Source organism: Emydura macquarii, unplaced genomic scaffold (genome assembly GCF_026122565.2).
Source record: "Emydura macquarii macquarii isolate MOO-44397 ecotype Brisbane River unplaced genomic scaffold, CSIRO-AGI_Emac_v2 contig_1644, whole genome shotgun sequence".
Classification (NCBI taxonomy): domain Eukaryota; kingdom Metazoa; phylum Chordata; order Testudines; family Chelidae; genus Emydura; species Emydura macquarii.
This window is the reverse complement of record NW_027131781.1, coordinates 26,249,190-26,275,738: the sequence shown is the minus strand read 5'-3', so window position 1 is coordinate 26,275,738 and position 26,549 is coordinate 26,249,190. Positions and strand designations below refer to the sequence as shown.

Below are 26,549 nucleotides of genomic sequence, written 5' to 3'. Positions count from 1 at the left end.
ATTCTTGCATCTTCCTATGAAGCATCTAGTACTAGACACTGCTAGAGACAAACTTGAACTAAATGGACCACAGGTCTGAGATATTATGACAACTCCTATGTTATGGCCTGCAAAGTGTCCTTTTGCACCCTGGAAGCAAGAACACTATTTGGTGGTTTTTCAGAATAGGGGGAAGAAAGACTCAGCCCATGGTGGACACACCTGATTCTGCATCCAAAATTAGAAAGAAAATCCATCTTGAGAAATTATGTCTCTTAGTGTGATAATGCACTGTTCTGCTTTCCAGTCAGCCTGCATGATTAATTCAACAACAACAAAATCTACCGTTTTTGAAATCACCATCACTTCCAGGCAGGGTGGATAAAAAAACGAATGATTTTTTTTTTTTTTAATTTAAAAATCGGATTTTTTTTTTAAATCAATAAAATACTAAATTTTGCTCTCGTTTCAAAAACAACAGTTACAAATAAATCTCATCACAAACATGCTAAACCTACACTTACAGTCTCATAAAAATGAATTAATGGCTCTAGTCTGTCCAGCCTAACTACCAGCTCTTGCTTCTTGAAAGTTCTGGGCTTTCAGTTTCTGTCTCTCAGCACACTAAAGTCACATGTGCAAAGAAAGACAGGCTGGATAGGACTGTTGTTCTGTGCTTAAGCGGTGGTGGAGCAGGGCCAAGCAAGACAGAGGAGTTAGTTAAGACACTGTCTTAAAGATAGAGAGAAAAAGGACGGAGGCGGAGTAGAAAGGAACAATTGGGTAGACTGGAAAGAAAAAGGGAAGACTTTATTCAGTACATACACAGCTTCCTATATTTCCCCATACTTTTGCCACAGAAAAACTGTCATGGCTTCTGGGTGTAAGAGAGACCCTATCTGGGAATATTTTGAAGAAATTACTTCCCTGGGTAAAAAAGAAAAATGTGTCAAGTGTAAGCAGTGCAAGAAGGAGATGCAGGGCCTAGTTGCAAGAATGAAACATAATGAAAACTGCTTATTGGGACAAAATGATGTGGAGGAAGATGTGGATATGTCTGAAGAACAATGTGGATCAACTGGTTAGTAACTTAAATAATTCACTTTGCAATGCATCATTCTTCAAGATTCTCTCTATTCCTTTTAGTATAAGTGTGATTTAACAAGTACATTTCCAACCTGTTTATTATGTTGGATGTTGCTAGGAAAAAAAAGTTTAGCTTATCTAATCCTTATGGCTTATTTAATTAGTTAACTAGGTTTAGAATCTATCACCCAAGTATACAGTACAGAAAGCTGCAGTCAGAGAAATATAGTTGCCAGTTGTCACTGGGTTTCATTTTCTTATTTTATATTACATAATATATGCCCCTTATTTTGGAACATCCTGGCCACAGACCATAATGGTGATGCCATAAGTCTATTCCCTATTTTACTTCAGCATAACTCAGCTTTTCCAAGGGAGCCGCATCCTATACTTGTTTTCTCAAAAAACAGAAGTGCCAGTGAGTTCTATGAGGCTTTCTCCAAAATTAAGGGCACTCTAAGTGCAGTCAATCAGCTTTTTTGGTAATTTGGAATCGGATCTGCATCCTTGCTGAAAAAAATGTAAATGATTAACTGAATAATAGAGTGAGAAGAACAACTATTCAAAATCATTTTTTAATTTTGTTTCAGGATCCCATTTAAGCATAAGAGACTTTGACTGGGACTGTCTATCTGCAACAACTTCAGAGTCAGCAGTTGGTACTTTTAGCAGCAGTGCTGAAACTAAACATATTTCAGACAACAAAGTATCAGTAGCAAGCAAAAGATTTCAATCATCCAGTAAAACCACCACCATGGACGGGTTTGTAGTAAAGACCAGCAAATACCAACAAGACACTATAGATGAAAAGATTGCTCGGCTCATTTATGCCACAAATTCTCCTTTTCCCATTAACAATAAACACTTCATCGATATAGTTGAGTCCTTATGACCAGGCTACACTCCAGCTGGTAGAGCAAACATTGATGGAAGGCTGCTAGATACAGTGTATGAGAAGGAACTTGAACAGTGTGCAAGAAATACTGAGGGGAAATTTGTCAGTTTAAACCTTGATGGGCGGAACAACGTACACAATGATCCAGTAATATGTGCCTGTGTGACAACAGAAGATGGGGTTGCCTATCTTTCAGAAACAATAGATACATCGGGAAATGCCCACACAACAGAATATTTAAAAGAAGTGGCAGTGAAAGCTGTAAGAAACTGTGAACAAAAATTTAACTGTCATGTGCACGGTTCCGTCACAGACAATGCTGCAAACGTGGCAAAGATGAGAACATACCTAGATGAAGAAACGGAAGGCTGCTCCTTAATAACGTATGGCTGCACTGCCCATTTAATGCATCTTTTAGCCAAAGACTTAAGTACTTCTTCTCCAGGAATAAAAGAAAATGTTGTTGAAGTCGCAAAATACTTCCGTAACAACCATTGTGCTTCAGCTTCACTGAAGAGAACAAGAGGATCCAAACTAATTCTCCCTCAAGATGTTCGATGGAATTCTGTAGTTGATTGTTTTGAACAATTTATTAAGAACTGGCCTATTCTCATAAAACTTTGTGAAGAAAACCATGATAAAATAGATGGAAACATGTCATCCAGAGTATCTAACATTGGATTAAAGAGGAATGTGAAGGATATGCTCAGTATACTAAAGCCTATATCCATAGCCTTAAAACAAACTTCAGAGAAATTGCTGCTGCATTGGTGATGCTGTCGAAATTTGGAAGGCACTTCAAGAGATATTGAAGAAAGAAATACCTCACCAGAAAGTTAAAGTGCAGGCAATAACAAAGCGAATGGCTCAAGCACTAAATCCACCCCATTTTCTTGTGAACATTCTCAACCCCAGATATAAAGGTAGATGCCTAACTTTTGAAGAAGAGGATGCTGCCTTAGTATGGGAATCTCAAAATCCCTCCTCTGTTATGCCAGTCATAATAAATTTCAGGACTGGAGCAGTACCATTCAAACTGTACATGTTTACTGATGATGTTTTGAACAAAGTCACTCCCCTGAATTGGTGGAAATCATTAGCCAGGCATCTTGAAATAGAGTTCCTTCAGTTGCTAAGCCAACTTTTCACAGCAGTAGCTTCCGCTGCAGGCACAGAGAATATTTTCATTGTTTGGTATTATTCACTCAAAGCTAAGAAATCGACTGGCAATTGAAAAAGCAGGAAAATTCGAATTTCTGTTTCAGTCTATGAATAAAAATGACAGTGTGAGTGGGAAAGATGAGAGTTGGTTGTAGAAGTTTTAAGGACAAAGTACGTTTAGCGCTGTTAGAGTTAATAAAATTTTAAAATTTAAAAAAAAAAAATGTTGAAGGACAGCCATCAGCCGGCAACTCAGAAGACTGCTGCAATTGCAAATGTGAAACCTTTTTGTAACATTTAAGATTTAGTTTAATAAAATATAAGTGCTATTGTGTTTGTGTGTGTGATTTAGTTCTTACCATTCCTGATGTACTTATGCTGCATCTGCAGCTTGACACAGGTAATGAGTATTTGTATTATTCCCTAAATTAATAAAAATCAAGTTATCTAAAAAAATTACACACAGTATACCCCCTAGATGTTGTAAAATACTGTACTGAGTTGTAAATTAACATGCTTTAGTGATCAGATTTGCACCATTGTTTAAGAAATATGTGAAGAAATAGTGGGAAGCTTGATTTAAATCAATCCACCCTGCTTCCAGGGTGAATAAAACAGGAAGAAAGAACAGACAAATTTCAAAGTTGATGCCCCCTATTTTCCAACAAATATGCTGATAAGCAAAGTCTGGAAAACATCTAAGACATTTAGTGGTTTAGGTAAAACACACACCTATAATATCTGCATGTGTATGTATATTACACATTCACATTTGTCAAAAGGTAGCAACTGACTCAAATGCACATGGTGTCAGCAGCAATAATTTCTTCAATGATAAACAAATTTCCCAGTAAGATTTCATGTTTAGAAATCCCAAAATTCAGACTCAAAAGAGTGCAGTAAATGTTTCTTTCAGTAATGGAACATGAAAATACCAGAGATAGGGTCAAGATTTCCAGAGCCAAAAGTTCATAAGGAAGTTAGGTTAGTACCTGAAGGGTTGGTCATACAGCATATTTTAAATACTGCTGCCAGGTTAACATGCACAGTTGATGAATGTTTAATAGAACATAGTTCAGCATTCCTAATGTTTATTGCCAATTAGTATTGTTCAAACATACATGGAAGTACACAAGTATGTATTTTCTGTGAGCATACTGTTTTTTATTTGAACTTCATATTCCAAAAAGAAATTTACACCATCACTAATATACCATCAGAAAAGTGCAATCTGTCACTTTGGCTAAACATAAAGAAGTTGACACAATGGAATTTAACAAGGGAATTACACCCTACCTAGAATTACTTGGAGTGGGATGTGGGTACTCACCACCCCAGTTGGCTTCAACGAAGCACTACAGATGGCTGACCGCTATAAAAAGATATGCATATTTAGCTTAAAATAAAAACTTCATATTGTTTAATGTCACTTTTATGTACTGAAAGCCCTGTACATGCCTAATTCTTCCAGTTAAGTGACCCCTAATCCTGTTCAGCAGTTCCTCATTTAAAGTACTGGGCAGCACCTACTATAAAAAATGCAAACAGTGAAACTTTGTTTTCTCTCGTGCATAATAGCAGTCAGATTCCCTAACTTCTGAAATCTAAAGCAGCTTTCCAGCTCAACATATCTACGTCTATGTCTACACTAGAGACCTTACAGCAGCACTGCTGTAAGAGCTCACGTGTAGTCGCTCCATGCTGACAGGAGAAAGCTACCCCATTAACAAAATTAAACCATCTTCAATGAGCGGTGGTAGCTATGTTGGCAGGAGAACACGGTGCACACTACCACTTATGCAGACAAAACTTGTCACTCAGGGATGTGTTTTTTTCATACCCCTGAGCAACATAAATTTTGCGGACAATTGTGTAGACATGGCCTGAGTAAAAAGGCAGGAAATAGTCCTCCAATTACTATGACAGTTGACTTTAGGATACAAATAAATACCACTTCAATTCTACTTTTGCATTTCTTCAAAGTGTATGACAAATCCACTTGTCAATAATGAGTGAGAAACTTTCCCAGGAAAATTTAATTTGCCATTTAAAAAACAATGAGATTTCTAGTCCTTATTGATGAAACAGTAACTTCCATACAGAGCTGCAGTGAAAGGATTTCAGAATCTGCACACAGATCATTCCAATACTGTTGTAGCTGCTTGTAAAATTTCCTAAGCAGGTGTCAATTGGGAAATAGTGAAGCATCTCAGCTACTATGAAATGTTAATTGTTGACTTTTAAGGGGAACAGTGACAGGCGGACAATATCCTGGACAAATTTTTATGGAATTAAGGTGAAACTTTACTGAATTAAGTTAAATATTATGGAATTGGGTTTCACACCTTTGGGAGCCCATTGTATTAAAAATGCAATTGTGTATGCGTTATCGTAGAATTCTGTGTACCTTCTCTCTAGTAGGAGGGGGATGTTAATATAAATCTGTTATCAGTTCTTTGACCCCACATCCCTGGAGAGGTATGCATATACTAGTTCACGCTGGATTCTCCAGGGATCAACAGACAAAAAGGATTTTTGGATGAATAGTCTGGTTTTAAACAGGCTCAGGGAATTCTTCCTGGTCCAGCAAATGGACAGGATGCCTGGTCCATGGAGAGCCGCAATCCTTAGGATAGGGTTGGAAGGACTGGGTCTACTGAGGCTGCACTAAGACAGATGCTTGTTCTAAGCTGAAGCTGTGATGAATTTGTAATCACAAGGTATGCCCTTGGGTGGGGATATTGAAGGACTGCTCCTGTCAGAATCCATGTTAGCATTGGGGTGAACCCTGGTAAGCTTATTAGCATGTGTGTAGGTTCTTTTATTGTTAATATTGGCATTTCATTTCAGGAAAGATGTGGACAAATTGGAGAGAATCCAGGGAAGAGCAACAAAAATGATTAAAGGTCTAGAAAACATGACATATGAGGGAACATTGAAAAAATGGGGTTTGCTTAGTTTGGAGAAAAGAAGACTGTGGGGGGACATGACAACAGTTTTCAAGTACATAAAAGGTTGTTACAAGGAGGAAAGAGGAAAAAAGTGTTCTCTTTAACCTCTGAGGATAGGAGCAGCAGCAATGGGCTTAAATTGCAGCAAGGGCAGTTTAGATTAAACTATCTAGGGAGGTTGTGGAATCTTCGTCATTGGACATTTTAAAGAGCAGGTTAGACAAACACCTGTCAGGAATGGTCTAGATAATACTTAGTTAAACCTTGAGTTCAGTGGCCTGGACTAGAAGACCCCTTGAGAGGTCCCTTCCAGTCCTACACTTCTGTGATTCTGTATTTCCTCAGTAGTACTTAGGGTGACCAGATGTCCCAATTTTATAGGGACAGTCCTGATATTCAGGGCTTTTTCTTATATGGACACCTATTAGCCCCCACCCTGTCCCGATTTTTCACACTTGCTATCTTAGTCATCCTAGTAGTACTTTTACCTTAACAATAAAATAGGCTTGCATAAGAAATGCTGGGAGGGGGTGTGTAACTTATAACTGTAGCAATTACACCTCTTTACTGTCTCCAAACAGACAGCAAGCAAGTGTGCATAGGCAGCCTGTCACTGCTGGGAATAATAAAGAGAAGGCAGGGAACTGTGCAGCCTGGAAACACTCTGTTCAGAAGGGAGAGAGAGACAAGTCTCCACTCAAGAAAGGCAACAGCTGAGGAAATGGACGCCTGAGAGCAGATACCCTTGCTGGACCACAGAGAAGATACAGGTACAGCTGTCCTGAACTGTGACAGGAACCATGATGTATCAGTGTATGCAAAAAATACACAATATATTTGTGTATCAGGCTGCAAAAATGTAGATCTTCATGTCAGCTCTGACTGGCAGCAGTAGCCATCAACTACCACCTATGAAGCAGTCTGTATAGATTTTAAATGTATTTTACTTCAAAATTTGTGTTTTAGTAAGTAAACATCATAGATTGGCTTTCTGAAAATGTTTCTCAACAGCCACCTGGGGAACATGTCCAGCCTGGGCTGCTGCCATTGCAGGGCTTCCTAAGAAGGCCAGGACATTGAGAACATTATGGAGACTAAGACGACCTGAAGCAAACCCCCAAAAATTCCACAAGTGACCCCACTAAATCCTCCTGTCTGGGGGGGGCAATTTGGGGGGGGGAGAATCCTCCAAATGTATGTACATATGGTATATCTTTGTGGGGAGATTTGGGACATCTCTTGGTGAGGGGAGAAATACACTGATTTTCCCTTTTAAAAAAAGGTATTGGCTATGGTCTGACAGACAGTAATATAGTGAGATGCAAATAGTAATAAATAAAAGGAAACAATTTAACAGCAAAATAATGAAGTCAAATACATTTACTCATATTCACATCAGCTACAAAGAATGAAAAAGTTGCACATACCCCATTCCTCTATATAATCTTTGTAGAATTTCTTTTTATATAAATGCTAGTAGATATTATGAATGTTTATTTTTAAGCTTTTTTATTTTTATCTATTTACATTTTCACAGGTGTGCAAAATTATAGGGCAGTCAGGCAATAATTATGACAGTAGATGTTGAGATTCAAAAAGTTACAGCATAACAAGCTTTAAAACAAAACTACCAATATTACATGTCAAAACATACAAAGTAAATATCCTTAAACTCTAATAAGTTCTCAAGCAGCATTTTTCTTAGTTTGCCTATCTGTAAATTTTGATTATCGATATAAATATTTTCATCAGTTTGTGTGTGTACAGTGAAATCAACATTTACTGATAAAAATCTAATCCTCCCAAGCCTACCTATATAGCAGATTGAGGAAAGTGCAAATGACTTCTACTGCCCTGTACAACATGACAATGTCCCTATGCTGGTGTATGGGAAAAGTACCGGGATGTATCAGCAAATTCTCAATCTCTGAAGGAATTAATAAAAACAAGTTGGGAAATTGAAAATTCCACATCCAAATTGCAAAGCTTTCCCCCAACCTGTGGGACCTGGTGAGCTCCATAGGAAGAAAGCTCAGTTCCTGCAGATCATAAGGGACCTGCACAGAATAAGAGATATTTGCCTCTGTCTTCAAAGACAAGGTTAGCTCACAGACTACTGCACTGGGCAGCACAGAATGCAGAGGAGGTGAACATCCCTCAGTGCTGGAGGAACAGGTTCAGGACTATTTAGAAAGATTGGACATACACAACTCCATGGGGCCAGATGCAATCCATCCAAGGGTGCTGAGGAAGTTGGCTGATGTGATTTCAGAGCCATTGGCTATTATCTTTGAAAGCTCGTAGCAATTGGGGGAGGTCCCTGATGATTGGAAAAAGGCAAATATTGTTTCCATCTTCAAGAAAAGGAAGAAAGAGGATCCAGGGAACTATAGACTGGTCAGCCTCACCTCAATCCCTGGAAAAATCATGGAGCAGGTCCTCAAGGAATCCATTTTAAGGCACTTGGAATAGAGGAAGGTGATCAGGAACAATCAACATGGATTCACCAAGGGCAAATCATGACTGACCAACTAGATTGCCTTCTATGAAGAGGTGACTGGCTCTGTGGATGTGGGGAAAGCGGTAGATGTGATATACCTTGACTTTAGCAAAGCTTTTGATTCAGTTTCCCACAGTATTCTTATCAGCAAGTTAAAGTAGTATAGGTTGGATGAATGGACTATAAATGGATAGAGAACTGGCTAGATCATCGGGCTCAATGGGTAGTGATCAATGGCTCCCATGTCTAGCTAGCAGCCAGTCACAAGTGGAGTGCACCAGGGGTCGGTCCTGGGGCTGGTTTTGTTCTACACCTTCATTAATGACCTGGAGGATGGGGAAGATTGCACTGTCAGCAAGTTTGCAGATGACACTAAGCTAGGGGGAGTGTTAGATACCCTGGAAGGTAGAGATAGGATACAGAGGGACCTAGACAAACTGGAGGATTGGGCCAAAAGAAATCTGATGAGGTTCAACAAGGACAGTGCAGAGTCCTGCACCTAGGACGGAAGAATCCCATGCACAGCTACAGACTGGGGACCAACGAGGTAGGCAGCAGTTCTGCAGAAAAGGACCTGGGGGTTACAGTGGATAAGAATCTGGATATGAGTCAGCAGTGTGCCCTGGTTGCCAAGAAGGCTAATAGCATATTGGGCTGCATTAGTAGGAGCATTGCCATCAGATCGCGGGAAGTGATTATTCCCCTCTATTCGGCATTGGTGAGGCCAGATTTGGGTCCCGCACCACAAAAAGGATGTGGACAAGTTGGAGAGAGTCCAGCGGAGAGCAACAAAAATGACTAGGGGGTTGGAGCACAAGACTTATGAGGAGAGGCTGAGGGAACTAGCTTTGTTTAGTTTGCAAAAGAGAAAAATGAGAGGGGATTTGATAGCAGCCTTTAACTACCTGAAAGAGGGTTCCAGGGAGGATGGAGTTAGGCTGTTCTCAATAGTAGCAGATGACAGAACAAGGAGAAATGGTCTCAAGTTGCAGTGGGGGAGATCCGGGTTAGATATTAGGAAAAAGCTTGTCACAAGGAGGGTGGTGAAGCTCTGGAATGGGTTACCTAGGGAGGTGGTGGAATCTCCATCTTTAGGGGGTTTTAACCTGCTGCTTGACAAATCCCTGGCTGGGATGATTTAGCTGAGGTTAGTCCTGCTTTGTGAAGGGGGTTGGACTAGATGACCTCCTGAGGTCCCTTCCAACTCTAGTGTTCTATGATTCTATGAAAAGACAGCTGGAGAAATATCAGGAAGATGTTACACTCCTTTCCTGCGAATTTACTGAAGTCTTAAAGAATGGAGAACTCCCAGTGCCTCTTAGCAGTCTAATAGCTGCCCTACTCTGCAATGCTTAGGCGTTTCTGAGACACGTAATCCTTTTTTCGCTCTTTAGAGTTCCTGGAGCCAGTATTGGTTGATGCCAAGGCCTCCTGCTGGCTACATTTTTTGCCTTCCTGTGGACTTTGGGAGAAGAATATCAGTCCTTCGGATATTTGCATCAAAATGTCCCTCCAAAATAAGGTGGGTGGACTGTGAGGTTTGTGGTAGACATAGAGGCCAACAGACCAAAACATCATTTTCCAGTTGGACTTCCCCCCCATGGTCTGCTGAGCTGGGCTTCCCATCTTTGCAGGCCTCCTAGTGTTTGCTGCAACAGGCTTCCTCTCCAGTAGACCTCCAAAAATGTCATTAAAGGGCAAGTTAAAGCTGCAAGAACATATCCATGGTTCGATTGCAAATTATTTTTCAAGAATGTCAACAGTTGGAAACTCATGAGAAGGGAAGACAGCAGACTGGCATCTCTAAGAAGGCAGAGTTATAGGTAGTTTGATGTTTTGTTGTTTCTTTAATTCAATGTATTGTGCCTCTAATTTTTTTTAAAAAATCTAATGTTTTAGAAAGGTAGTATATCCACAAACCACTGGTGTGAACCTGAAACCTTAACTTCATTTTAGCAAAGGTAGGCATGTGGGAATTATTGTTTAGGATTAATCTAATCAAACTGCACTAATGGGCATGACAGGAAAGATACCGAGGAATCTAGACTAAAAAGTTTTAAATTATTTTCTCTAGCAGAGGATTGGGTAGAAGTGGTTTGCAGGATAGTTTAAACTATGTTAACTGCTGAGAGATAGAGGAATGAGGTACCTTGTGCCCACAATTTACCAATCCCCTCTATACTAGATGTGGAGGCTGTAATGTAATGCACTTATAAGAAAGCCTTAGTGTTGTCTGAACAAGAAAATTTTCCTTGACAGTCTTCCTTGCAGTACAGGTGTGGGGATTCAGAGCCAGCAATGCAGACTGATTAGTTTCCCAAACCTGAGATTTGGTGCCAAATCCCATGATTCACACAGATTTTTTAGAATTACATTAGATTCTAAAGGAGCCTAGGGCCCCATTATAGTATTGCAGACAAGCATGAGAAAAACAGCAGGTGAAAGCCAACCACACCTACCTCCTTCTCTCAACATACATCCTCTTCTTGTGCAGACTAGACTTGAAAGTTCAAGTTGATAACTGACAAGCCTGTGCATAAGTCTAAATGCCAATAATTCTGGATTTTGAGTTATAAAGCATTTTGGGAGAACTACATGTCACTAGCACACAGGTTCTAACACTGCATTAGTATTAACTAAAAGAATTCAGTCTACCTCAACATTTTGCACTCACAAATTAAGCACACATGAATAGTTTTGGCTGATTGGGTACTTGATTCTTTTACATGGAATTCTAACTAGAATGTCTTTGGTTAATTCAATTTACTCTGTGAGCCACAATCCACTGGGCCACCAGGGCAGGTAGGATGACCACTGCTTTGTCACTGCACATTTTCTCAAGTACTTTACACAATGGGAACATGACAGAATACACATTCAACATGGACAGTGTCCAAGAGTCAATTCTTGCTTCTGCCCAGGTGTCAGAATATAATACAATGTAATTCCAAATACTGAAGTTGATCTGAGTTAAACAGATTCACCCACTGGATACCTTTTAAAAAAAACTAAGAACAGTGGATTATTGAAAGACCATTTTCATAGCAGAATTTAGACTGTCTTGGCTGCAGAGAAGTCAGGGAGTTTTACAGCCAGATAACTAACATGCAATTGTTTTCCTGCTGTGAAATCCTAATGGAGACAAGTCACGCCTTTACCATCAGGTAGCTAGGCCAAGTTATCCCCATATCCCACCCCTAGATGATCTCTCATATTTACCTCACAATAAAGCTACATTCCTTGTCTTCATCAGGGTTACAACTGGATAACTAGTGTGTATTAATTATCCTGCTGTAAAAACACATGCTGCTTTCCTTCAATACCCAAATGTAACAACAGATTACATGGAGTTTCGCACCTGAGCCCCTCAATATCTGCTTTAATGGTCACCATTTTCTTGGTGCACACTCACTCAAATTTTACACCGGTGCCAGATCAGAGACAACAAAAGTTGTCTGGAAAGAAAATCAAATATATTTTCACTATGATTGGAAATTGGAAAATGCACGTAACAAGAAATAAAACATCAAACAAAGAACAAGTTGGCTTCCTTTTTCAACTACTTGAAAGCTTCTCAATTACAATGTAGGTGCAGCAATCAAGCGGCAATTTATCACAAAAAGACTGTGTAGTCACTGTCCAAATAATGCCAGCTCATATGCTAAAGTCAAATACCAACTGGATTTGTTTGAAGTCAACCAGCACTATCAAATACAAACATACCAAACGTGACAGCACTGCCATTCAATTAGGTTATTACTACAAATAACTGAAGACATGCAACTCACCACAAACCAAGTGTGTATTCTAAACACCATTCTGACAAAATATGAAAGAAACACCTTTTCAGCTATGCAGAATTCTGAATAAATACACCTCAAAAGGTGGCAATCTTTCATAAAGTAGGAATCTGTACATATCACTGGCTTTGTTTGTAAATACATTAATGACATCACCAAGGTTAGTAGATGGCAAATATTGACATGCCTTTACAGTATTCCGAAGTAGTATAATTTGGCCAAGGATCATGGGAAACTTGTAATTATATTTCCAAACTTTCCCTAAGGGGGAATCTCATGGAGATGGTTGCCCCACGCTGTTGCACAAAGTGCATTACAAAGGTGTCATAGGAGCCTTATGAAACTGCACAAAATCTTACAGTCTTCTGCATTTTCACTTCACCCATGCAGGCATCATTGGGAATGCATCTCTTGAAATAGATAGGTCAATTTTTCATTGCTATTTGAGGGACTTTGCACACATTTGGCAGATGGATTCTACCATATATACCACACACACAAAAAATGATTAAGGTAGAATTAAACATCTAAAAACAGCCAACTCTTAAAACCAGGACATTCCAAGTGAAGGTTATATTTGAAAATATAAACATTTAAAAGATTAAATAGTTACTGTGTGTGGACCAGAAACTCTACTCCTGCAAGATTTAAGAGCATCGTATGAGTGGGCTTTCAGTCCATGATGCTCATGCATTCTGCAGCTGTGCTCTTCCATTGCATCTGCACTCTGTGGAAATGGAATTCAGAGAGAACCTATCCTAGCAGCTACCTCTCCCACAAAGCAGTCCTCTTTCACCATCCTTTGGAGATCCAAGCTCCTCAGGACTATCTAAAGCTCTGCTCCTGTACTGCTTAAGAGAATCATAAGCAGAGCTTTGGTTATGCAAGGTGTGACAGATGATATAAAGCATACATAGGATCTGAGAAACTTTATCAAGTTCACCAGAGGTCTGGTGAACTTTAGAGTCCAACAGGAACTAAGAGTAATCCTACTACTAGATCAATAACTTCAAAAACAGGCTCCCTAGCTTCTCAGAAATAATCCTATGTATGACTGATGTGGAGCTACTTTGTAATAATCTAAGAATATTGAGATGTAATATTTTATAAACACTATGCAACCTGGTCAATGAAGTGAAGTTATTGCATATTGGGTTATAAAACTTCTCTGTACAAATGAATCGATCTTGCTTAATAGGGGTGTTATGGGGAAAACGAACAGCTATGGATAAACAAACTTTCCCAACAAGCACTGTGGACCAATCACAGGACAGTGGAATACTTCCAGGCTCCAACCTGAAGTGACAGCTGTTTTGTCAGAATGGAAACTAATTGATTAAAGGGCTAAACAATTAAAAGCTCAGGGTTGGGGGGAGGAGGGTCAATTTTCAGGAGCTGTCCAGGGAAACAGCACATAGAGACAGGCTCTGGAAGGAGGAAGTCTAAAGAAGTTCCATTCCCCAGGGAATGATAAGCCAGAGAGAGGCAGGCTTACCTGCAGTCTATTTATTGTTTTATGATCTGCTTTCTCTTAAAATATCTTGGCTTGAAGTAATAATTTACTTCAAGAAGTGTGTCCAGTCACTACTGACACTGGGACAGTGGGAACAGAACTGAAGACACAGAAGTTAAGTCAGGCCTGCTAAGTCACTCAGAGTTGAACACAAAGGCGTGGCAGCACAGGGTCCCTGATCTGAGAGTGGGAGAATTCGTGATTCCATCCCAAAAGAGACGACAGTTTGAGGCTGAGCAGGGTGTATTCAAAGAGACCAGAAGGCAGCCAAAGGTGCAGTCTGCTTGGTAAATGTGACATGGACTTCACTGTGAACCCAGTTCCACAGTCCTTCCCATAAGCAGCAGCAAATGCTTTAGAATCAATAACAATTTGGGAGAACTGCTGGTTATTTATTTAAAAAGAGTCAACACAATGCATCTGCATGAAGACCCTCATATCTTTGACATCGAGTTTATTGGAAACTTTGTCCCTTCTTCCCAGATGAAGACCGGTGCAAAGTGATGCATGCATTTTTCACTTCCAGAACTGATTACGCCAATACTAAGAATCTGAAGCTGAATATGAAAATAGAGCAAAGATACCAGCTATTGCAAAATGCAACTGTCCCCCTCCTCCATAATTTAAGGCAGCCATGAGCACACAAAGACTGTGCTCCAGACCCTCAGACTTCCTGCCCTCCTTTGCTGCCAATTTATTGCTTTGATCTTAATCCTCAATGTCATTAATGGACTAGGTCTCAGCTACATTAGTGAATATCTCCTATGAAATGACAGCACAGTTGCACTGCTCAGGGAAGAGACAAACCCAATTTGAAGCCCATGACTACCAGGAACCAAGCATTCTCAGATGAAGGGATCCAGCTACAATACAAGTTTCCAAAGGAAAAAAAACAAATCTAGAATTTGACTATCTTTGGGAAACACTACAAAATCTCCCTAACTTGAAAGAACTAGAACTAAAGTTACAACATAATCACCCCCATTTTTTCCCTCTTCAAGGACAAACCTTATTCTATTCAGGATTTACTATAATCTGAAAAAGGAGAAGATACAAGGACACAATGAAATTCACTATTGCTGATCTTGCACTGTGATTGGAGGCAGGACAAAATTCTATGACAGATAAAACAGCAATCTGGATACACATTCAAAACACAGTTCACAAAGGCAAACAGAAGTAATACGTTTTGAAGTACTCTTTCATGGAGTTGAAGGCAGTTTTCTCCATCCAGAGGTAGCAACCTTCCTAACAAACAAGCATATTTGAAAACTTGGGTGTACTATCTTGCTTTCTTTTCTCGAGCTCCTGAAGGAACTCTTCTGAGTCCTAGCTTCCCAACTCCCAGGCAGATGTTACTTCTTCCCTTTATTATGGAAACTGGGATATGGGCCCCCTTTTGGGTCCGGAAGGCTTTTACCCTCCTATCACCGAAACAAAATTAAAGTTTGTAAGGAAGGTTGTTTTAAAATCTGATGACAAAAAAGCATCAGAACATTTTTCAAAAGGTAAAAAACTGTACTCCATGTTCCAAGTTCCATTTCTGTGGGGAGAAAACGTTTACTAGACTGTGCTGTAGTAGTTGTTCTTCAAGATGTGTTGCACATGTCCATTTCACTTCAGGTGTGTGTGCACTGTGCACCAGAATTGGAGATTTTTTCCCTACAGTGATACCTCCCATGGCAGCACATTCGCGCTGCTGCAGAATGGTATAAAGGGAGGAACCACCCATGACCCACTTCAGTTTCATCTTACAGGAGAGGTTCAGATATAGAAGGGAAGGAGGGGTGGGGGTTGTGAAAGGGACACATGCAACACATCTGAAAGAACAGTTACAGAACAGATTAGGAACCTTGTTTTCTTCGAGTGGTTCCACATGTCCATTCCGCTTCAGGTGACTCACAAGCAGTTCAAACTGGAGGTGGGTTTCAGACTCTACCTGAACAATGACTGTAGAACTACATATCCAAACTTCGCATCATCTCTTGAATGCTGAAACATAGCATAACGGGTTGAAAAGATTTGCACCAATGACTGAGTTGCAGCTCTACATGTGTCTGCTATAGATACATGGGTCAAAAAAGATGCAGAAGCCATCTGACATCTTGTAGAGTGTGCTATATTCTGCTCAGAGGGGGGGTTCCTTGGAAATACTATAGCACAGATGTGTGCAGGATAAAATCCAGTACAAAATCCTCTGCATCGAGACCGGAAGACTTTTCATTCTATCAGCAACCGAAATGCACAGCTGGGATGATTATGTAAATGGCCTAGTTCTGTCCAAGTGAAAGGCCAGAGCCCTTCAAACATCCAAATTATGGAGAGCCTCTCCTTATGAGAATGCAGCTTAAGAAAGAAAAAGTCAGACTGAGGCAGAATTCCAGAACTACTTTAGACAAGAATTTCAGATGTGGAGATCAGCTACAAATGCTTTTTACACCACCACCATTCTCATGGATTTAATAGCTACAAAACAAAAATGCTACTTTCATAAACAGGTGCAGTAAGGCAGGTAGCCATCAGATTCAAGTCTCAGGGAGGAATGGGATTCGTGACATGACCAGTGTTTCTCAAGGACCGGTCCGTGGACCAGCATTGGTCCCTGAGATCTCCCTGACACAGTTTAGGAAGGCAGCAAGCTGGTCCCTGGTATCAAAAAGGTTGAGGAACACTGCTTTATACCATTGTGCAGCAGAACAAGACTGCTGAGGGTATTCATGCCACTCCCAAGGGTATCACTTAGGCCATGTATATACTACAAAATTAAATCAACCCAACTTTTGTTGGCATACATCCACCACAGTAATTACATTGCTTGTGTGTCTCTACACTTTACTCCTTGTGTTGGCAGTGCACATCCTCACCAGGAGCATTTGTATCAATTGTACTGATGGTCTAGGGCATTGTGGGATGGCTCCTGAAAGCCAGTAACAGTTGACATAAACAACGCAGTGTCTACTGTGACACTGCATCAACCTAACTACAGCAACCTTGACTCTACACCACTTGTAGAAATGGAGTTATGAAGTCATTGTGGTGCGGCAGTGTGACAGTATGTATCCCTATCTTCACACTTTTTACAAAACTATAATTATGGGTAAGATTATGTCATGGAGATCATGGAATCCGTAACTTCCTGTGACCTCCGTAACATTTTTTGCTTCAGCTGGGGTGGTGTAGTACAAGGCAAGAGCTGTCAGCCAGTGGCAGGCTGGGGGAACCAGAGTGCTGAGCCACAGCGAGCAGTGGGGAAACCCTGCAGTTTCCAGGCACCGTGGGCAGCCAGGGGTCTCCCCCTCAGCTCAGAGCTGTGGGCCCGCAGACCCAGAGCTTCCAGCCCTGGCCCCCAGCTTCTGCAGGTAGCAGGAGGACCCTACCCTATTGTTCTCATCCCCCATTCTCCTCCCAGTCAGCCCCATTTTGTCACAGATAACTATTTTTAGAAAAGTCAGGGGGAAGTCACAGCTTCCCTGAATTTTTGTTTATTACCCATAATCTCTCCCTGACTGTTATTAAAAAATAACCATTACAAAATCTTAATCTTAACTAAAATGAACTTTGTAAAAAATATGCCTTCTGAGGTATCATCTGAAAATTCATAATTTGCTGATTATTGTCCTGGAAAAATGTGTGTGGCAACATCGTATATAAAGTTAAAGGATTCTACTGTATGACTTTACTGAGACATGCTCCAAGTTTAGAAAAGCAGGCACAAAAAGAGTTCCTCACAGACAAAAGGCAAATTGATGCCTCAAGCCAGGTGTCAACAAAATTAAATGAACTATCACCACCTGGTTAAGTAGTCATTTTTTGGCAGGAAAAAGCATTTGAGCGAGAAATTTACATTTTGGCAAAGAAACAGCTGGAGAATCCCATCACCACAGATGATGTCTCCTGAACCACAGCTGGAGATGATTCTCAAAAAAAAAAAAAAAAAAAAAAAAAGTAAGGGAACTGATGCCCCAGATTACATCTCTCTCTCCATCTCTACTCACTACATTACCACCACCTGAAGGTCAAGGAAATCAACAGTGAACAGGGTCCTGGCTGAAAGGAATCCAGCCAGTATGCTGTAAGCATGTGGTACAGAAACTTTTGCTTTGAATACATTTAGCTCGTTAAATTAGATATTGGTTGCATTTTACCTTTCATGTCTTTGTAACCAATTCTGACTTTTACACCTCATTACTTGTCGTCACTTAAAATAAATCTTTCTGTAGTTAATAAATTTGTTTTATTGTTTTATCTAAATCAGTGTGTCTTTGGATTAAAATGTTTGGGAAACTTCATTTGGGATAAGATTTGTGCATATCATTTAATATTAATGAAATGACAGACTTTATATGAGCGTGTTGTCCGGGAGGGTACTGAGCAGTACAAGACGCACATTACCAGGGGAAAGTCTGGGACTGGGAATTGCTGCTGTTACCTGCAGCGTAATTCATGGGTGGCTAGCTATAGCAGTCATACAATATAGCTGGGAGTGATTTACATATGGAGGCTGTGTGAGCAGACCAGGAGTGATTGCTTTCACAGCAAAGCAGTGTAAGGTGCATACAAGGCTGGAGAACTGAGGGGACATAGCTGTCCATCTGTCCAGACTATATCCTGAGTAATGTCACAGGCAGTTACGTTGGCAGGAGTGAAATTTAAGTGTAGACATTTAGGTCAACGTAAGCTGCCTTGCGTCAACCTAACTCTGTAGTGTAGATCAGCCGTTGGGGAAAAATCTCCAGCTATGGGCATGTACACATCTGAAGTAGAATGGACGTGTGCAATTACATGAAGAAATACTTGTCCAGCTCACCTAACTTTTTTGTTTACAAGAACTGTCATCTGGCAACAGACCACATATGCACATTTTCTAGAATACATTAACTTTTCTGACTGATGGGGAAGGAGTAGCAAGGTTTTTAATCTAAAGTTTGTCATAATTTTAGTACAAATTAGCTTTGTATCAAAAAACCCCAATAAAGTTAAATGTAAACATTACAGTACTTTGAAAGCAGGGATCACTAAAGTTTTTTACAAAATAAAATTCACTATTTTAGAGCACCACCAAAGCCTGCTAAAAGTGAAAAAAGCATGTTAATAAATTCACAAAATAACTAGTTACTGAATTTTTTTCAAGGAAGTTAAAATTGTATTGTCTTTAAGAAGGCACACACCTAATTTTTATTATCGTAAAATGTTGTTGTAGTCTTGCTTACTATTATCATTCAGCAGATACCCCCAGACCGATAATATAAAATCAGGACAATTTGTTTTATAACACATCAAAAAATAGCTACATCATTACTGTCACTTTAATCTTACCTCAAGCACTGGTCCAGCTCCAAGAATAATCTGTTCTACTCCACTAACAAATCCCTTCTGGCTGAGAGCAGTGAGGTGATGAATCAGAAAGTTTGTGCTTTGTGTTTTCCCTGACCCACTTTCTCCTGAAATCACAATGCACTGGTTCTTCCTGCGCTGAAGCATAGCGTGGTAGGCCACATCAGCCACAGCATAAATATGGGGCTCCAGCTTTCCCAGATGATGGTTATCATACATTTTGACATACTTAGGATTGTAAATGGGGAGAAATTTGAATGGATTAATGACTATCAGAATGCTGCCTACGTAGGTATAAATTTTTTCCTGCTTAAAGCGGTTTCTGAGATTTTCCAAGAGTGTTTTCTCATTTAAATCTGGTAAACTGCACAAATCATCATAGTCCTTCTGCTGTGGCTGAGGAAGAAATCCACGTTCCATCATCCTGCGACGCTCTTCTGTCACCTGTAACCAGGACTGGAGACTGCCATAATGAATTGACCCATCTAGATTCTTCTCTCTCAGAAGGAAGCGATAGTCTTCCCCACTCAGTCGATTCTCGAGGGCCATGCGGGGCCACAACATCATGCGTTGGACAGGGCAGTCTGTAGGGTTGAGAATCCATTCCTCCCCACCAAACTCCTTCACCTCTGCTAGGACATAACATTTTGTTTTGTCTAGTTGGAGTTTATTAATGAGAGAGTCTATTACCTCAGCAGCTGTTGAAGTTTTTCTGGCAGTAATGGGGCAATAGATAGTCCCTTCAGCAATGCTCCCAGGATATATGTGTAGTGTGAACTCACTGTCCTCAAAACGTCGTCTTCCTCCAACATCATTTACACTCATATTGGATCCCTTCCCATCAGTACCAGCAGGGCATCTTTAGAACAGTCCAGTATGCTGTCATGACATCAACACTACAAAATCAAAACAAAAATATTTTAGATTCAGGGTTTTCTTTCAGTAACATGTATTTTAAAAGCATTTACACATAGTGTATGAAAAGTAAAGCAATATACCAACTAAATTCCACCCTCAATCATAGTAAGATTTTACAAAAGGTAACTGATTATTCCAAAGTTTGACATTTGGAAAGAAAGTTTTAAGTATCATGATGCTTTAAAGAAAACTGCAGCCTTACTGTGCTAACAGGAACAATTTCAGACTCCATTCTAATCTGATAAATTCTGGGATAGATCACTTCAGACATTTGCAGGTTTTATCAAGATTAGAAAGCATCAGGGAATTGAAATTAGGTCTTTAGTTTTAAATGAATGCATTCTATTATGGGTACAGTTGGTGAAGAAAGAGTAGTGTTTGTACGTGGTACAGCTACTAAATGAACCTGTGAAACTGTGGCAGTCTTATGCTCAAAACAACTAATTCTATAAAATAGTTTTGTTTTACAGATTAATTCACTTTTGAGAGTTAGTACTTTCTGCATTTTCATTTTTAGATATTTGAAAGCAAACAGGCAATGTCATTTAATACGTTTTTTTTCCAGCTCACAACTATCTGTGCATCGGTTTACATATATGGTTTAAAAATAAAGTGTCATCATGCCCTGATGAGGCAGGTATCTGTAAAGGCTTGAGATTTTGAACAGTCACTATAACACAGCTTTCTTATTATTTTAAAAATTAAACAACGGCTTCAAATCCCTGCAATAAAGGAACATTCTAACCAGAAAAACTGGTTTCCTCATATCCCCAATCCACAGTTCCCCAATCCACAGTTCACAAGGTAGCATTCAAAGCAAGATAGGAGTACTCCATAATGTTGGGGGATTCTGGACACTGATGGGTTGTTCATTAGATTATTTAAAAGAATTTAGATAATTTTTCATGATCTCTAAATTCACTCAAAAACAAACACTGAAATTTTTACAGTTGAGACTATTAATCCAGTACCAAAGCAAAATAAAATCCAGTTTACTATTTCTGACATTATGCAAATACACTGCCAATATGGCAAATGCTGTCAGTTTAACAATACAGTGACTTGCCATAAGATGCTCAGAAATACAGATTTTGGTTAAAAATTCAATTATATTAATTTTTATATAGTATCCAATAGTGTGCTAGGCGCTTTACAAACAGGTTAGATTGACAGTGGTCGATGTCCCCTCCCTAACCTGGATACACCTTCTATTCCCAGGTGAGGTGGCCAGTGGCTGGTTGAGGAAGTTGGTAGGCAAGATCCTATGAGAAGCAAGTCTAAGGGGAAAACCAGTTCAAGAGAGTTGGCAGTTTTTCAAAGAGACATTATTAAAAACACAAGAGCAAACTATCCCACTGCATAAGAAAGATAGAAAGAGCAAGAGACCACCCTGGCTTAACTAGGAGATCTTCAATGATCTGAAACTCAAAAAAAAAAAAAAAAAAAAAAAAAAAAAAAGAGTCCCACAGAAAGTGGAGACTAGGTCAAATTACAAAGGATGAATATAAAAAAATTACACAAGTTTGTATGGACAAAATTAGAAAGCCCACGGCACAATACGAGATAAAACTAGCTAGAGACATAAAGGGTAACAAGAAAACATTTTACAAAAACATTTGAAATAAGAGGAAGACCAAGGACAGGGTAGGCCCATTACCCAATGGGGTGGAGGTGGGGGCGGGAAGGGTGGAACAATAACAGAAAATGTGGAAAAGACAAATGGCTTTTTTATTTCAGTTTTCACCAAAAAGGTTAGTAGCAACTGGACATCTAACACAGTGAATGCCAGTGAAAATGGGGTAAGATATGAGGCTAAAACAGGGAAAGAACAAGTTAAAAATTACTTAGACAAGTTAGATGCCTTCAAGTCATCAGGGCCTGATGCAATACATCCTAGAATACTCAAGGAGCTGACTGAGGAGATATCTGAGCCATTAGCAATTATCTTCGAAAAGTCAGGGAAGACTGGAGAAATTCCAGAGGACTGGAAAAAGGTGCCAATCTATAAAAAGGGAAATACGGAAAACCTGGGGAATTACAGACCAGTCATCTTAACTTCAGTAATGGGAAAGATAATGGAGCAAATAATTAAGCAATCAATTCGAAAACACCTAGAAGACAATAAGGTGATAAGTAACAGTCAGCATAGACCTGTCAAGAACAAATCATGTCAAACCAACCTGATAGTTTTCTTTGACAGTGCAACAAACCTTGTGGATAGGGGGAAGTGGGTGAGGTGCTGTACCTTGATTTTAGTAAAGCTTTTGATACTGTCTCACATGACCTTCACATAAACAAACTAGGAAAATACAACCTACATGAAGCTTATATAAAAGGTGGGTGCATAACTGGTTGGAAAACAATTTCTAGAGAGAAGTTATCAGTGGTTCACAGTCAAACTGGAAGAGCATAATGAGTGGAATCAGGAATCGGTTCTGGGTCTGGCTCTATTCAATATCTTCATCAATGATTTAGATAATGGCATAGAGTGTATACTTATAAAGTTTACGAACAATACCAAGCTGGAGGGGTTGCAAGTGCTTTGGAGGATAGAATTAAAATGCAAAATGATCTGGACAAACTGGAGAAATGGTCTGAAGTAAACAGGATTAAATTCAATAAGGACAAATGCAAAGTACTCCACGTAGGAAGGAACAATCAAGGTATGTCTTCACTGCTGGGGCTACGCAGATCAATGCAGCAGGATTGATTGAGCGGGCTGTGGAGACCCACTAAATCATTCGCAGAAGTGCTCTCTGGTCAACACCATTAAGCCACCTTCTCCCCCCAAAAAAAGAAGTAAGGCTGCGTCGACTGGACAGTGTTTCCCATCAACACAGCGCAGTAGACACACTGTGGTATGGCAACGTAAGTAAGTTGATGGGAAATATGCAAGCTACATAATGTAGCTTGCGTATCTCCTGTCGATGGCAGTGTAGACCAGGCCTCAGTTGCACTCATACAAAATGGAAAATGACTGCCTAGGAAAAAGTACTGCAGAAAGGGATCTGAGGGTTATAGTGGATCACAAGCTAAATATGAGTCAATAGTGTAACACTGTTAGCAGGAGTGTTGTAAGCAAGACATGAGAAGTAATTCTTTTGTTCTACTCTGTGCTGATTAGGCCTCAAATGGAGTATTGTGTTCAGTTCTGGGCACCACATTTCAGGAAAGAAGTGGACAAACTGGAGCAAGTCCAGAGAAAAGCAACAAAAATGATTAAAAGTCTAGAAAACATGACCTATAAGGGAAGATTAAAAAAACTGGGTATGTTTGGTTTGGAGAAGGGAAGACGGGGGGGGGACACGGACGGACACACGGACGGACGACACAGGATAAATTTTCAAGTACGTGAAAGGTTGTTACTGGAGAAGGGAGAACATTTGTTTCTCCTTAACCTCTGAGAATCGGACATCCTGTCCCTTGCGGCCTCTGGGTTGCAGCACTGCTCAGAACCTCCGCTGTGCTATGTACTGCAGCCCTGCCCTGACACGCCACTCCCACCCATATCCCTGCTCCTGGTACACCATCTACATCAGGACTCGCGAAGGTTCTTTAGAAGAAATTTTTATGACTGTTTTCTTCCATTCCTGGACCAGGGAAATCCTAATCTGGGTGGATTTGAGGCTTAAAAAGTCTCTTTACACCACTCCAGCCCTTTTACTGAGTGTGAAGAGGCCAAAGCAGACATAAGAAAATCAACCACAGTATCCATTTCCAATTTTGCCAATGACTTGACCTCTCAGCTTTCGCAAGTTGCAACCTCAGACTCAGTTTACCACTGAGTAACATAGGGAAATCACCTAACTCACATTGGTGTTAGGGCATTTAATGTATTAAAGTTTGTAAAAGGTTTTTGAGATCTTCTGATGAAAAGTACTACAGAAATGCAAAGTATTATTTTATGCTGTATCTACTTATTCATCTCTAATCAAACATTTCAGTAGGTGTACACTCCTAGATATGTGCTTGAAGCACAGAATAAATCACTTTGTTCCCATGAAACATACTTGGCATGGAATCAAACAATATGCTATGAGAGCTGTACACATTGCTTCAGGATACACTCTAGCACATGCTGCTGGATTCCTTGGTCTGCCATAGGCTTAAAAAACAACAAATATACTAGCCAGTGGTAACTTTATAAACAGTTTGTTTTTAAACACTCCATTGGCTGTAATATCTGCCACTAGGGAAAAAAGTGTGTTCTTACATTTCCTAATCCAAGGTAACTAAATCAAGCTAAATCCTAGTGAAGACAAGGCAGTTTGTTGTTTCCACACAAGTTAGCAGGTCATGTTACGATTGGGGAAGCCTAGGGTTTAACTTGACCTGGTAACTCATATGAAAACAACAAACTGCCTTGTCGTCACTAAAATTTTACCTCAAGTTAACACACCTTTCTTTCTCATGAAGACAAGGCCTTAGAAGCTTGACAAGTTCCCCATAAATTGTAACTGAAAGACTGTAAGACGTCTCATCCTCCTCTTTCTGACCTCACAACTTTTGTTTACTTTTAGATATGCATTTTTCCATCAGTGGCAGTTTTTAAATCAAGATTGGATTTTTTTTAAAAGATCTGCTCTAGCTCAAACAATTATTTTGGGGAAGTTCTATGGCCTCTGTTATACACAAGGTCAAACTAGATCACAGATGGTCCCTTCTGGCCTTGAAATCTATGAATGGATTTAGGGACCTGTGTTATTTTGACATACTAGCATATCATAAAGATCTGTATAACTGAGCTACAGTATCATAACCTGAGAAGTTTGGCAGACTACAGAGCCAAGAACTGATCTTGTGGAGTGCAAAAATGCCAGTAACCTTGGAAATGTACCTTTATAGAGGCAGTTTCCCTGTGCTACTTTAAAAGATAGAAGATTCCAACGAAATTATGATTTAGCAACACATGGGAGAGAAGGTCACTGGTTTGCAACACTTTTAAAGTGAGAGAATTGTACAAATCCCAGAAGTAGCATCAGCTACATGCGCTCATGTTCTATCAGATTATACAGTTTAATATTTGAAAATAGTGCCAAAAAGGTTTTTGGGATGTGTTATTTTAGGTCAGTGGACTGTTTGCAAAGTTATTTGCAAAAGTCATTCACAATCATTGGTGCATATCAATAAGGTTTAACTATACCGTCCATGCAAGATACCTCTCAATGTTTGGTCTCTCTCTCTCTCTCTCTCTCTCTGGATTTTAAAAATCCCATTTTTCCAAAGCATACTAGTAGAAATACTATGATATAATGTATCCATGCAAAGGAAAACAATCATCACTTTCACAAGTTTAAAGGCATAGCAGTATTTCTCTGAAGAAAGGTTGAGTTACCAAAACAAATACTGTCCAAGCAGGTTGCAGTATTGTCTATAACACCCTGACTGATAAACTATTAAGGGTATCTTTGCCTTTGGATGTGTAAAATAAAATGATAAAAGGTATGAAAAAAGATAAATTCAGACAAGATTGGATACTGCATAATCCATAAACACTGGCTTTTTATATTCCACATGTATTTTAACTGAGAACTTTTAGTAATGCCATGTGTTTTAAGAACATTTAAAAGAATTATAAACAAATATCCCAGTACACCAAAATAAAAACATATCCATGTAGATGAAGAAAATAGAACTGACTTCTACAAACTCATAAATGAGACTTAATGAATCAGATGTGTCTACACCAAACTTGCTGCATCTTATAAGATTAGCATGGCTTTTAAGATTTCTTTCGACTGCTACACCAACATGCTGACCTTTGAGGAGGAAAAGGAGAAAATGGTAGTGCATTGATTTCACTGGAGACAGAAATCTAACCAAAGCCTTTAGATCTTGTGGCAGTCAGAGGAAGAAAGCCGAGGTTCAGTTTTGGAAGCTCTGGTCATTTTAACGTATTTGTGGACTTAATGCACCTATTTAAGAAAGGACTTACACAATACACAAATGTCACAATAAGACAACAAAATTTTAAATAAAATCTAAAACAAAAAATATCCTTTGATCAAATATTTATTAAATTCCCTTTGAAATTATTTCACATATAAGTTTGAATAAGAATTCTTGCCCACATACCTGAACCCTTTTGCTCAGGTTTGCAATTAAGTCACAATTCTATGCTTGTAACATTACAGAAAACTGATATGCAAATTAAGGTAATAATACAAATTATGCATTATAGCCTACTATAAAATTAAGTAGATTTAGAAGATGGGTTGGGAACATTCAAGCCTTTATTAAAACATAATTTATATTAAATTATTAGAAAATCTGATCAGAAACGTTTTAGCAGCAATTGAGTGTTAACGAATGGATTGATGTTTTCAGCCCAATACATTTTAAAATGTATGGGATTTGGTTAATAAAGAATTAAAGGAGGATAATATAATTAATGCAAATCAAAATGGCTTTA

At 39.4% G+C, this 26,549-nt stretch overlaps 1 protein-coding gene across 3 annotated transcripts in view; it reads right to left on the bottom strand.

Annotated features, from left to right (window-relative positions):
• Nucleotides 1-26,549, bottom strand: part of MYO9A (myosin IXA) — a 372,546-nt gene that overhangs the window by 263,135 nt on the left and 82,862 nt on the right. For all 3 annotated transcript variants that reach the window (XM_067555993.1, XM_067555992.1, XM_067555994.1), the window contains exon 3: nucleotides 19,202-20,115. In XM_067555993.1, coding sequence (XP_067412094.1) covers nucleotides 19,202-20,044 — 843 coding nt within the window. In that variant the 5' untranslated portion in view covers nucleotides 20,045-20,115. The remainder of the gene's footprint in view (nucleotides 1-19,201; nucleotides 20,116-26,549) is intronic.